Consider the following 14,666-nt stretch of genomic DNA (forward strand, 5'->3'; position numbering starts at 1 on the left):
CGCCTCATTGAGGAAATGAACTAGTTGGACTAAATGTTTAGTAATGGGAGGATGTGATGTCCTCACTTCCTTATCGTTTGGAAGGAAGTCCCATGTTTATGTTTACACACGGGCTGCGACCCGTGTATGCATAGGGGCGGGGTTAGCCGCCCATGTGGGCAGTTAGAAGAAGGATCCCGAGCAATAAAGATGTGTTGCACCCCAGCTCCGTGTGTGTCTCTTCCTGTGATGCGGTTGGTTGAGAGTTCCATGTAGGAGGGTGAGGAGGTCCACAGAGGGGATACCACACCTTACACAACTAAGAGCTCATCTTCATCCCCATTCCGTCGTCACCCTTTTTCCCACATCCGGCTGTGTAGTATGAGTGAACTCGAGATCTCCGGTACATTGCTGAAATGATCTGAAAAGCCCCTGACTGTGTCTCTGGCATGACATTTCCATGGCCTGGTTCCATTCACTGCTGTAAATATATACTGTTAAACCAAACCTGCACCGTAAGAGATTATTGGACATTTAAAATTCAGTTTTCATCTTTTGTCAAATATACACCTGTGAAATTTACCGAATTAATTGTAGATTATGGAAAGTGTGTTCTGTAGACAGGAATTAATATGAGTTTTTTTGTATGCTCTGCGAATAGAAATCAGGGAGGTGCAGGAGCGAGCCTTCTGTATCATTCCCATTGATGAGTTTCACAATTTTGAGGACCTTTCAGTGAAGTTCAAAAATGCAATGTGGCTATTGCACCAAAGTGAGCAAAACCATGCAGCAGGGAAGGGGCGTGTACACCCATCTGCATTGAATGGATCAGAGGAAACTGCTTGCATAAATACATTGAGCATATTGCTTGTCTGGGATATACCCGCCATGCTGATATTGTATACTTTACCCGTGTCCAGGAGTTGGATATCAATGGCATTGTGCTGGCGATGTGTGGTTTACAAGTGATGCTAGCCATATTTTTCGTGAATGGGCCTCAGGGCCTCATAAGGAGTGTTGCAGTAAGGCAACAATGGGGCCGGTAGTGCTACCAGCGCCATTGTTACCTCGCCGCAACATTCCGAGTTTGCTCGCGGGTGCCGCTCTGGACACGCAGAGCGGCACCCGCGAGCAGACTAGGATGGTAGCAGCGGTACCGTTATTTAGCAGCAGTACCATTATTAACGGTACCGCTGCTACCATCTTCCCCATTCCCATTGAGCCCTATGCGGGCTCAAATAGAAATGGGGACGTACCAGGTCCGGGTCCCGTGAATGGGAATTACCAGGCCCTCCAAGGTCAGAATGGCCCGGTAGGTCCTCTTTTGCGGACCCGAACCCGAGTTTGGGGGTAGCCATGCCCTTAGTAAGGGCATGGCTACAACCAAACTCGTAATGAGGCCCAGTGCCTCTTAAAGAAAGAAATACTCGTTTCTGGTAGAGTGCTTGAATGTGGTAAGCTGGGCTTAATTTTCCAAGTTAGCATTTTTCCAGGGCTCAAGTCGAGGGTAAACGCAGGTGGAGTACCCCACTTTTTTCAGAAGTCCCCCCACTTTTTTTCCGAGTGCAATTTGATATGCTAATTTCTGGTGACACCACATTCAATTGGCATGTTAATGAGTCCTCTCACTTTTTTGTTGGGACTGGACCGCTGCATTTTTCGGACCCCATCGATGTATGATTTCATATATATCATACTACGAGTGGGCTACCATATCCAAATGAGCAGCTCTTACTCAAAATAAGTCTACAAATCTTCCCTTTTGCACCAAGAAGCACTGACAGTGAAATTAGGTTTTAAATATGATTGTATATACTAATTTTCAGATTTTCTCGATGTCTGGTAATTTTCACAGTGAAGCATCTCTCATGTGGGTTTGTATGTGAAAATGTTGACTGTAAGGACTCTAGTAGTGTGTGCATATTAATCTCAAGGACAACGTTGCAGTGTGGGGAGCAATCCGCTATTGAATCCTTAATAGCTGGAAAGGTTATTTTCAAAGAGACTTGTTTAATGTTTGCACGGCGCTCTTCATGGTCTGACATCTTCCCCTTTCGCTCGGCAGACAGTGTTGAAGATGAAATGGAAATGGCGACGGTGCGACATCGCCCCGAGGCGCTTGAACTGCTGGAAGCACAAACCAAATTCACAAGAAAGGAGCTTCAGATCCTGTACAGAGGATTCAAAAACGTAAGCAATACCTTCTGACGTTGCAGAGTGATCTATGGGGGTTGGGCGGAAGGAGGTGTAGACACGTAGGCCATTGAAATGTAAAACTGCGGGAAGGGCAAATATCAGCCACGTATTCCATTCTTTAAATTGCCTTTTTATCCACAACGTGATGGTAGGGAAATGTCCTGTCCAATAAATGTCTATTCAATTAGAATGAAACAAATCACAACATGTTGAGTTTGGCTTTATGGCTTAGAGAGATCATGCATTATTTCACCTCATCCTAATATTTTCAGTTAGTCCGATCAATAGTCAAACTTCAGTATGTTTTTTAAAAAGCTGGACTAACGCAGGGTCAATATTTGTGCCAATGAGCTATGAGGATGAACGTAAGAAAGGGATGAAAGATTTACAAGTTGAAACACATTTTGATGAGAAATGGTACAATGTTAGAGGTAAATAGACTACATTAATAAAAGCATGAGGAAGAACCAGGGGTGGACAGGGTACCGGAGGAGACTGTGGAAATCATTTTCATACTGGCCCTGAAGAACAGGCTTGAGGGTGAAGAGACTGGAAAGACCTGAAAAAAAGAGTGCAACGTGTGCGAGACAAGTGAACATAAACATAGTGTTATTGTGTAAACGAACTGGACTCACACAGTGACAGTAAAAATAAGAAATAGGTAACTAGATTTCAAATAAATAAGAAACAATGCGCCAACTGAGTAGTCTAGTGGCAGAAGAGACACAGCATACTGAGGACGTCCAATCATAAGAGAACATTAAAGGGGGAATCAGTGCTCAAGTCCTAAAAAAAAGTGGGGGGACTCATTAACATACCAAATAAACGGAGTGACGACATCAGAAATTAGCATATCAGTGATATATGCAAATGTCATTCAATTGGCTTTCTGTAACCGAACAAATTGCACTGGGTGACTAGGCATTTGGCTTTCAGAAAATCAACACACAAAATATATCCCACAAGAAGATTCTTTCTTCTAATGGTGTTGGAAAATGATAAAAGATTTATACTTTAAAACTAAAGAATCAATTCCCATGTTTCCCTGGAGTGCACAGTTCCCATGTAACTTTCACCATCAGTCGTTTCTGTTGTATCATCTAGTCCTATGGTGTAGTGGTGAAATGGCCAACCTGTGAGCCTGGCGACTGTAGTTGGATTCCCACCATGCTTCCAACGACAAAACTCTTAACATTTCCAAAACATTGTGCAAAGTAATTAATTGTACCTACAGTTTTTTAAATACCGAGGGGGGAGCATCTGCCCTCTATAAATAGTTGGAGATGCGCGCTCCGAGCAAGTGGTCCTCAAGTGGTACTGTTTGCTGTGGCTGTGATGGACTTTACTTCCCTTCAATCAGACAACGTTTGCTGTGTACCTTGAAACCGGTACAACTTCACTTGGAATACTTTAAAGGAACTATATTGACTTTAAAAAAAATTAATGAGAACTGTGAACAATTATAGTTCACTAATATGTCTTTTTTGTATTTTTGTTTACTAGGCCACGCCCCTTTTCTGCCACATGCATAAAAAGACTTGTGCGTGCGCTCCTGCATGCGTGCTCCGAGCAAGTGGTCCTCAAGTGGTCCTGTTTGCTGTTCGCTGCTTGCAGCGCAGCTAAAGCAGCGGGACATGTTTTTATGTCATGGAATGATGTTACTCTGTAGTACTGATCTAGACTTGCCAGTAGACTCAGGTGGGTCTTTACTCTCGTCTAACAGCCAACGGTCCACTGTATACGAGAAAAGTGTGTAATGTGCGAGCGCGACTGGTGTCTGAATTGAATGAATGTTCAGCTTGTTTTGAACGAGTGCTGGGCAGTCAACAGCCCTGATAGTGTGGTTGATAGTAAGACCATGGACTTGAGAGGTACTGGACAGGGAGGAGTCACATATTAAGGCATTGCTGGGGACTGAAACGAGAATGTGGTATCTAACCTGAATTTCTCACAATGTCTGGCATTTGAAAATAAAGCAGTAGAAGGATAGCTGACTTAACATTAGAGGCATTTATTAAATACTGAATAATGAATAGAAAGAATACACAACTAAAACGAGGCAGAGTACTCATGTCAGTTAGAACGAGGCAGGTTCCTCTGACACTGATGAGGACCTCTTGGAGTGCGCTCAACAGTGTTCAGCTGGGATGATACCTATGACTGAGGACTCTGGTGCTTTAGAGTCATCACAATCCCTATTTTGCGAAGATAGGTTAATACCCATAAAAGGTTTTGCATCTGTGATGGCTGGGATAGAGGAAAAGATGGCGTCTGAGCCTTCTGAATCATTTATGGATACACCTCCTATATTCGAGCCAGGTGAAATAACTATGCTTAGTTTAATGCAGCACTTTGATGCCTCTACCCAGTGTTCAAATGACCCTGATTCAAGGATGCCCAGTGCAGTAATAACATCTAAGTTGAACAGTGAACATGTACTTGAGAAGGTTGGGGAATCATTAATTTTGATGGAATTGAAAAAGACAAACCTGTTCACTTAATCAAATCATGATGGGTTTAACAGCATGCCCGAGTTGTGCATTAAAGAAATGCTAAGATTGTCACCAGTTGCAGCAGTAGGTAGGGTATCTGTAGATACTGGTCCTGACTTTAAGACTGTATCAGAAAAATTAGAAACACGTAACATAGAAAATGAATTAAAAATGTCCGAAATAATTGATCTGGGAGATTCACAAAAATACGGGGTCACTGAAATTGAGCCCAATACACCGGAGCCATAGAGCCCAGTCTGCATGACCTAGTGATTCCTACTGCTGCAAATGAAATCAGTCTCTCAGTTCAACATAAAAATAATCAACAAAAAAACTAAAGAAAAATAAACGCAAACAAGCAGAGAGAATTGAATCTATCTTCTAGAAAGTTCCTACGAGGCAGTAACTTGCGCAAAGATATGCAAGAAGTCCTGAAGGGGGACGAAGCTATAGTGGTCATGGATTCTCCATAGAGAAAGCAGGAATCAAAAGATGTACTAGCAGAATCCTCAAGCATTAAAAATGGAGAACAAGTAGGGATACAAGGGTACACTGAGGGTGAATGGAACCTGTCTGATGCGCTTAAGAATAAAATAGATGCAGACACAATAGACATGAATCTCAAAGTGATTGAAATGGGTATAATGAACATTTTTGACATCTTTAAGAACCCCGCAGCTCCCTCACGTACAAACACTCCAACATCTGTTGGTCCCGGAACCTTAGTAACTCCCTTCAACTTTGGGAAAACAAATTATGCTGGGGCGATTAGAGGTGAGTCCAATACGAATGAGCAGAGTTCTAACGAGATGAACTTACCAAATCCTGCCATAGTAAGTGATTTAAACTATGTGACTAGCACGGATAAAGCAAGAAATGTGAATGATCAAGTAATAAACCCTGTGAGCAAGAATGATCTCCTAGTTGATGGTAAAGACAAAGGCTGTAACGAAGGTAAAAAATCATGATCTGGTCAGGAAGGGGGGAATCAAGTCCTGTCTGAGGACTTTATCCATAATGTGATAAAGGACATTTTGAACCAGAAAGTTGTCGAAAAAAGGTTGGCAATAAATGTACCTATAAATCAAAATGTAATGAATTTAGCATGTGTTAGTATTGAGCAAGTTCAAGGTGGGGTGAGAACAATCAACCTTGATGAGAACGAGATGAGAGGCCTAGATTCACAACAGGTCTCCAGAGATGAATATTATAATGCTGACCCTATTAAAGGGAAACTGTATAATACAGATCTCAGGGAGAAACAGAATGAGACTTTACTTCACCCTGTGTTCCAAAATGACCCGGGACTGGTGCTGTACTATGTTTTTGATACTGGTGGTCCACTTGCTCTGAATAGACCTTACATTCTAAGTCTATTTGGCCATATTCCTGAGCTATCCTTGATAACTTAAGCAGATATTAAACTAGTCGACTTTATCCATCCTCGTAGATACGACTATGTACGACTGGTGATCTCTTCACCACATGTGTGATCACTGATTCTTAAAGAAACTGGGTCGTTACAAAAGAGATGTTTGATGTATGCATTTACCAAGAGAACACAAAAAATAGAAGCACCACAGTACATGGAAACTACGACGAATAATAATACGCAACTCTCTCAGAATTGAAGATAAATTACAGATGCATGATGATGGAAATATCCTAAAAGAGATGCATGAATGGTGATCTCTTGCTTCGTCATCAAGAGATTCCATTACGCAATTTAGGAACTTGGGCAAACCTCTTTAGCTATATTAAATCTTTTAAATTAGTGTCATGGAACTCCAGAGGCCATACGCACTTAGTATCGAATAGTAAGGTATTTAACAACCTAGAATATGTTGACTTTGTTCTTATACAGGAATATTGGGCATGTGGCCAATTGATATAGGACGGAGGTCGACCAAAGGGAGTAATTGCATTAGCTTTCCGAAATAATCAAGAAATAGCAATGCTAACTGAAAAACACCTGAACCCATCTACACTAATGCAACCTTCCACATCAAAACAAGAAATGGCATTGTAGAACTAATGATTGTGAATATTTACTGGAATAGTGCAGAACAAGAGGATAAAATGCTAAATAAACTGATAAGCGAACTGAACCTACTGATTGAGGAGTGGTTGGATCTAACTCCTGGCGGCCTAATCATCTTGGCAGGTGATTTAAATGCAGATTTCAATCAAGCTACTTCTGAAACTGAATGGGCAATAACTTCACTTGGCGACCTCGGAAATAAAACTGGCAATAAAAAATATAGAGGGGCTTCATGGTTAGTATTTGCAAGAACATGGGGTTTGGTAAAGCAGTTTAATGACAAACCCACATAGGCGGTAAGAGGTGATTCATTTATTATTGACTTTGTTTGTAAGTGACCATATCAACAAACTGGACGAAAATATGATAGTACAACTTAACCCTCGTAGTGATCATGCCATGCTGTCAATTGATGTAAAATTTGAAAAATTGTCCTGTGACGATAATGAGTACTGTGCAGACACTATTGTCAATGTAAGGGGTAATAGAGTAAAATGGAATGCGACAGACTTCCAAATTGAATAATCTAATGATCCAGGACTTCTCTCAAAGAACTTTGGAATCCAAAATTGAAATGTATTCAGTAGATTCATTTATGGTATTTCTGGAGAGTAAGCTATCTAAGTATTATGAATCACCAACAAATGTTTCTTTGAAAAGTAAAAACCATAGACATGTTTATGATTTAGCTATCTAACAACGTAGATCAAAGTTGCATAAAGAACTTTGAGGAATGCAGAAACTAAATCTGACTCCATAAAAAGCAAAGGAATACATTACAATGTGTTGGCATCAGTACAAGAACTGGTTGATTCAAAACCGTGCTGCACAATCACAAAAAGATGGTGAAGTTATGTTAACCGCTATGAAATAATCTAATTGGAGGAATTATTGGGCTTTGATAAATAGTACTGAGGTCTCTATTGCTCAAATGAACATAAACCCCATAAGCGAATCGGTGTGGTGCAATTATTTCGGGAAGTTGTACTGTCCATCTACTACCACCTGGACTGTTCCGGTGTCTGGGAAAAAGAAGTGTGTTCTAGATGTGTCTCCTGAAAGGATAATCAATAGCAGTAGGAAGGCAAAATCGGCCTCCTCCACTGGGCCAAACAATTTGTCCTATGTAACTTTTAAACAGCATTAATTCGTTTGGTGAAGAATTCTCAGTTTATTATATATAAATGTTGTTGACACAATGAGTATACCTCATTCTTGGAAAATGTCCTATGTGCTTTTGATTTTTAAAAAAGGTAATCGACTCAGACCTATACCTGTACGAACTATAGGCCAATTTCTTTGATGAATGTGGACACAGATTTTTGCTTCCTTGGTTTTGGAACAACTAATAAGATGGATGGATGAACAGGCAATACTGGACACTAGACAATTTGGGTTTAGAAAAGGGATGGGGACAGACATTGGGTGCCTCCTTGTTTCAGTTTTACAAACGAAAGCTCGAAGATTAGGGCAACTTCCACTGGATGCAGCATCAATGGACCTCTCTGCGGCCTTTGATATGGTCAATAGACCCTTACTTTGGCAGAGGCTGATTGTATTGAATATTGACAGACGATTATTGGACATACTGATCCATTTATATTCCAACACTGTGATGAAAGTGAGACTAGATAAGAATGGACTAATGTCTAAAGAAATAAAGGCAGAGAACGGTCTCAAACAGGGCTGCGCCCTGGCGGCCATACTATTTAATCTATATGTATCTGGTGCTGGCAAGGTTCTTGATGCTAGTGGATTAGTGGCACCAAAGTTGCGAGAAACATCAGTAAAAAGGGTTGCATATGCGGACGATTTTCTAAGTAACACATTTACAAAATGTACAAACAAATTGAAACTGAAAATAAATCACCAAAAAACAATAATTATTAATCTGGGACATGTCAATAAGAAAGCAATGGAGCCAATCTGGTTTGTTGAACGTTAAAGAATTCAGCTTCATAAGGTATTTAGATACTTGGGATATTCATTCTCTAGTTCTATGACTCAGATTTCTGTTAAAAACAGCCTAAAAACAAAGGCAATTGAAGCTGCGAGACAATTGAGAGTAATTGAAAGAAGATTTCGGAAATGTACTATGTCTACATGCATTGATTTTTATACCATGAAGGTCATGCCTAGACTTGCATACGGGTTTGAATTTCTACCAGATAACTTGACACCTTATTGACACCTTATTTATGAACAATAGAGCCCTGAGGAGAGAAGGTCTGTGGATTCCTGCAGTTGGGCTGTGGCGAGTGCTTTAGCCAAACAGACTTGCTTTCCTTCACTTTGCTTGGACTTTGCAACTTCAAGTCGGAGGTGCGTGTGCCTTTAATTTCTGCAGCTGCCGGTCTTGCTGGTCAGCTGGTTTATAAGGCCGCCTCCGCCGCCCTTGCGGCGCTAAGCCCTGAGGAGAGAAGGGCTGTGGATTCCTGCAGTTGGGCTGTGGCGAGTGCTTTAGCCAAACAGACTTGCTTTCCTTCACTTTGCTTGGACTTTGCAACTTCAAGTCGGAGGTGCGTGTGCCTTTAATTTCTGCAGCTGCCGGTCTTGCTGGTCAGCTGGTTTATAAGGCCGCCTCCGCCGCCCTTGCGGCGCTAAGCCCTGAGGAGAGAAGGGCTGTGGATTTCTGCAGTTGGGCTGTGGCGAGTGCTTTAGCCAAACAGACTTGCTTTCCTTCACTTTGCTTGGACTTTGCAACTTCAAGTCGGAGGTGCGTGTGCCTTTAATTTCTGCAGCTGCCGGTCTTGCTGGTCAGCTGGTTTATAAGGCCGCCTCCGCCGCCCTTGCGGCGCTAAGCCCTGAGGAGAGAAGGGCTGTGGATTCCTGCAGTTGGGCTGTGGCGAGTGCTTTAGCCAAACAGACTTGCTTTCCTTCACTTTGCTTGGACTTTGCAACTTCAAGTCGGAGGTGCGTGTGCCTTTAATTTCTGCAGCTGCCGGTCTTGCTGGTCAGCTGGTTTATAAGGCCGCCTCGGCCGCCCTTGTGGCGCTAAGCCCTGAGGAGAGAAGGGCTGTGGATTCCTGCAGTTGGGCTGTGGCGAGTGCTTTAGCCAAACAGACTTGCTTTCCTTCACTTTGCTTGGACTTTGCAACTTCAAGTCGGAGGTGCGTGTGCCTTTAATTTCTGCAGCTGCCGGTCTTGCTGGTCAGCTGGTTTATAAGGCCGCCTCCGCCGCCCTTGCGGCGCTAAGCCCTGAGGAGAGAAGGGCTGTGGATTCCTGCAGTTGGGCTGTGGCGAGTGCTTTAGCCAAACAGACTTGCTTTCCTTCACTTTGCTTGGACTTTGCAACTTCAAGTCGGAGGTGCGTGTGCCTTTAATTTCTGCAGCTGCCGGTCTTGCTGGTCAGCTGGTTTATAAGGCCGCCTCCGCCGCCCTTGCAGCGCTAAGCCCTGAGGAGAGAAGGGCTGTGGATTCATGCAGTTGGGCTGTTTGGCGAGTGGCGTTGTGGCAGCCCATTTGTGGGGGTGTCTCCAAACAAACATGGCTACGGATCACACTGATCTACAACCAAAACACATGGCAGCGAAAACGCGTGCACAGAAGAAACGCGAACACATTGGTGACTGCAATGACTGCAATGGAAGTCCATTGTCTCAATGCACGTGGTTACATAAAGTAAGCCAATACTATTCCTGTACTTCTACAAGTGATGTCAACCGTGAGCCCACAGCTTTACAATCTGAAGTGCAAGACACTGTTACTTCACCGTCGCCTTTTGTGAATGTTAATGATGATTTTTTTTCTGAAGAGAGCGCAACTACTATGGCCCAACAAACACCCACAAATAAAATTCATTTGTGCGCCACATATAGTGAAGTGCTGCCGCTCGAGGCACCCTCGGCACCCTCGGCGTACAAGTCACCCTCATCTTTGCACTCGCCGTCTGGAAAGAACAAAGCAGATCAAAGAAAGCCGGCAACATTCAAAATATAGTGTCAGCAAACTCACTAGCTCCCTCACATGACATATTACCTCTGGTGGCTGACAGTGATTTTGAGTTTTCTGAAGGAGTGGCGCAGCCCGCTTAGCTCCGAGTGTGGGCATGGCGGGCGAGTCGGTGGCGGGCTGACTGTGCTGGACGCGAGAGGCTGCCTTGCGAGAACAGTGTAACCGAGTGCAGCGCGATCGAGTGTGGCTCGACTGTGCTGCACCCGATTGGATCCTGCTCGCCGTGCGCTCCGTCTTGCGCAACCGCCTTGCAGCCTGCTGCTGCTGGGTCGCTCATGGGTGTAACAGAGGGATTGAATGAGTCTGGTCCGAACGAAGCAATACTCTGTGGCTGCTCTGAAGATCAAGACCTTGCCCTAATTGACAAAAATCCGGCGTGGCAACATATAATGTTGAATGACACAGGCAACTTGGTCGACCCTTCCTTGTTAGCAGTTACAACAAAGCATAAGGCTCGACGTGACTCGCTGGAGGTTGCTAATAATGTTCTGCAGAACTAACTCTCAATGAATAAAGCCTATACGAGCAAATTACAAGACACAGTACAGGCAAATGTAAATGGTGGAGCGAAAAAAACGCTGAAGCGTAATAACACTGAAATAACTGACCTATGTGAAGATACAATGCCCAGTGTGCCCTACAAACGTGCAAGATGTTTGAAAAAGGCGAGTTCAAGGACCTTTCCCACGACTTATCCTGCTTACCGATTCCGTCTCAAAAAAGGTTGAGTACCAGTAGGAAACGTGAGGCAAAATGCAGTTCCTTAATAACACAAAGATTACAATTATCTAGCACTGACGACTCTGATACAGATGAGATGGCTGATTCCTCTTTTATAGAGCGACCCTTTCCCAAAGTTAGGAGAAACAGAGTGAGTGCTACTAGGGCGTTTCATTGTTCTAAGGATCAGTCACATGGTCTGGACTTAAGTACGGCAGCTCCAACAATAGAACTACAAGCAATGTTATTGTCATCACTAACCATCTCACTAGCACCGTTTATGAAGCTGTATGAAAACATAAACAAAGCAACAAAAGATTTGTCAACTCTTGTGGCCTTGTTGAATTCTAAAGTTGTTTACTTGGAACAAATATGTGGACAAATATTAAACAGGATGAGGTCTTCAAAAGGCTGGATGTCTCATACAAGCTACTTCATGAGCAAAGAAAAAACGATACAATAGACAAAAAACTTTTTTCTGAAGTTGCTAAGGAAGCACTTGCATTATTCAAACAGGATGGTACAAGGTCACAATTTGTAGATCACAGTGGTAAACTAGACGATCGCTCACGGTCGTCAACAAAGGCAAATGTATATGGTATTGATGACACAGTCTTAAATTCAAACCCAGCTGGCCTGTGCACAAAAATGACGAATAATAAATTGCAGGGTTCTTTAACATCCACTGCTGCTAAGAATACACACCTGAAGCTGCCATTGTATCCTCGGCCCTGTGCTTCAATAACAACCAGCCTTTGCGCACCTTATCTAATGTTGCTAGTAAGATGCAGAGTACTGATGACCAACGACAAGTGTTTGTACCGGCAGATGAAATTGTAGATGTGTCTTTTCACACTGCGTTTGAGCAAGCGCAAAGTGCAGCAAACTTGGCTCACGGTGATATGCAATTACAATCCACGTCAAATACGAATCTACAAGTTAAGGGAGTAGGGCATTGCGACGAATCAACCACTGTAACTCCAGCTCCAACAATGTTTCCCATTTTTAATAAAGAGGCAGACACATCCAAAATTACAGTCCCCTCTAAACATCCTAAAGTTCAACAAAGTAAAATAATGAAAAATCTACCACTAAAGAAAGGAAACAAACTGAATGGAGCGTGGAAATTCCTTTGAAATATTAAAGTAGTGCACATACTAGCCAAAGAAGGTAATAACCAACCCCCTAGTACACTGAAAATCCCATTGCCTGTAATCCTGCCTGTAACAGCAACCAGAAGTGGATTAATCGATAATGGGTGTAATGAACATGAAATTCCGATTGAATTGTTAAACATGTCAACTTACAACAACATGAGGATGTCGCTGAACCCACTACTTTAATTGCAGACCCACAAGCCACTAGTCCTGTCGCACTCGTGGGCTCTAACGCTTCAAGAGATCAGGCGGTGGGTAGGCTTGTTGTCATTGCGAAGGAAGTGCCAATACAAAATCCTACTTTCTTAGGTCAGGCAGCCCCAGAGCTTCCTCTTGTAAGATCGATTACCATCAGTGAAAAGGCAGTTGAAACAGTTTCATGCCAGGCAGCTCTAGAGCCTCCACTTCAAAGATCGATCAGCATTACTGACAAGACAGTTAAAATGGCGTCTGTGGCAGTACAACCGATGAGTTCTGCTTTTATGACAATGCACGAAAAATGAGACATAATAAACAGAAGTTGTCATGAACAACTCACAAGGAAAGTTGCCCACGGTCAAAACGGAATGGATCAATGTGAGAAACGAGACATGGTATGGAAGGAAAACAACGTACAACATAGTTCAACGCAACATGATAAACAAAATAATGATCAACTAAAAGGAAACTATAAACATGCCCCCCTAAACACAATGAACAACAAAATTAGGGGACCAGTGCGAGGAACTCAAGTTAAATTACCGGTTGAGAGGCTAAAGAGTTCTGATAATCTGATTTTAAATCTTAATAATATCATTAAATTACTACATCATGTGCCGGGATTACATACAATCACCTCTGATGACTTGAAGATTGTTGAATTTCCAGACGAACGCCGAAATGACAAAGTTGTGCTTCATGTGACGTCTACCCTAATAGCAACGTCGATTATTGACGCAAATGTGTCCCTGTTTTCATTGGGTTTTGACGTTTACAAACTGCATGAGGGGCTGTCAGAAGCGCAAAACAGTGTTAAAAAAGAAGTATCTCATCCTACATCACAGGTATTAATTTCACCAAAGCTAAAAGCGACATCTGTCGCATTCGACGATGACCTGCATGCTAGACCATTCAAGTTAACCCGAACCATCATTGGAAATGATGATCCTAGACGTAAAATGGTGTTAACTGATAAGAAACGAGTATCGTTTGTTGTTGATCAACGCCCAGAACAAGTGGGCAAAAATGAGAATATAAGTATAACCATACAAGGACATTATCAATCCGGGACCCCAACTGTTCACCCTCATATAAGTGTCCCAAATCAAGAAAAAACATAAGACTGGCAATGGTTGGCTGAAACGTTAAACAGTTATACACAGCAATAATGCCAGAAGGAGTCTATCTCAGAGCCATGTATATTAGGATCTTGGAATACGCGAGGTTTCAGTCACCTGTTTAATACAGAGTGGCTGTGTGGTCTGGCAATTGTATGCCTCCAAGAGACCTGGTTAAGCGTCATCCCTATAGCACCAGAGTTTGAGATAGCGCTAAATCCTGCTATAAAGCCGGATAAGGGGCGACCGATGGCAGGCCTTATAACTTTGGTAAGACGCTCCTCAGGGTTTGGCATTATTAACTCTGTAAACCACTCACCATTCATCCAAGAAACAACAATTGCTACAATGGTCACGAAGACTCAAATCATGGACCACATATCAATAATACATTTGTATTGGAACCATGGTAGAGCCGGTAAACATGAGTTCATCGATGAAGTCTCAGGTATCATAGACTTTCTTCTTGAAGACCGAAAAGGGTTGACCATTATAATTTGTGGTGACTTCAATATAGACCATTTCAACCCAAAGACGCCCCAGAAAAAAGCCCTAGCTACACATTGGATGGAGGAAATGTGTGTAAGAAACTTACAGATGTTGAACGGATGTACATTAGGTGACATACCGCCAGCCCCCACGTGGATTCACGATTGACTACTTATTTGTATCGGCAGCTCTTCATCAACGAGTGACATCGTTAAAAGTGGTCCAAAAAGGATGTAGCGATCACGACATGTTGACCATGGAACTAGTGAACACTTCAATAATGGTTAAAATGAAATGGACACATAAGATTGCTGTAGAAGCA

At 42.6% G+C, this 14,666-nt stretch overlaps 1 protein-coding gene across 1 annotated transcript in view; it reads left to right on the forward strand.

Annotated features, from left to right (window-relative positions):
- The first annotated feature begins 2,043 nt into the window (after nucleotides 1-2,043).
- The window catches only part of KCNIP4 (potassium voltage-gated channel interacting protein 4), a 900,135-nt gene continuing 887,512 nt past the window's right edge, over nucleotides 2,044-14,666 (forward strand). Inside the window, exon 1 of the mRNA XM_069631886.1 lies at nucleotides 2,044-2,169. Coding sequence (XP_069487987.1) covers nucleotides 2,062-2,169 — 108 coding nt within the window. The 5' untranslated portion in view covers nucleotides 2,044-2,061. The remainder of the gene's footprint in view (nucleotides 2,170-14,666) is intronic.

The sequence above is a fragment of the Ambystoma mexicanum genome, chromosome 6q (assembly GCF_040938575.1).
Source record: "Ambystoma mexicanum isolate Mex_15411 chromosome 6q, UKY_AmexF1_1, whole genome shotgun sequence".
NCBI classification, from domain to species: Eukaryota; Metazoa; Chordata; class Amphibia; order Caudata; family Ambystomatidae; genus Ambystoma; species Ambystoma mexicanum.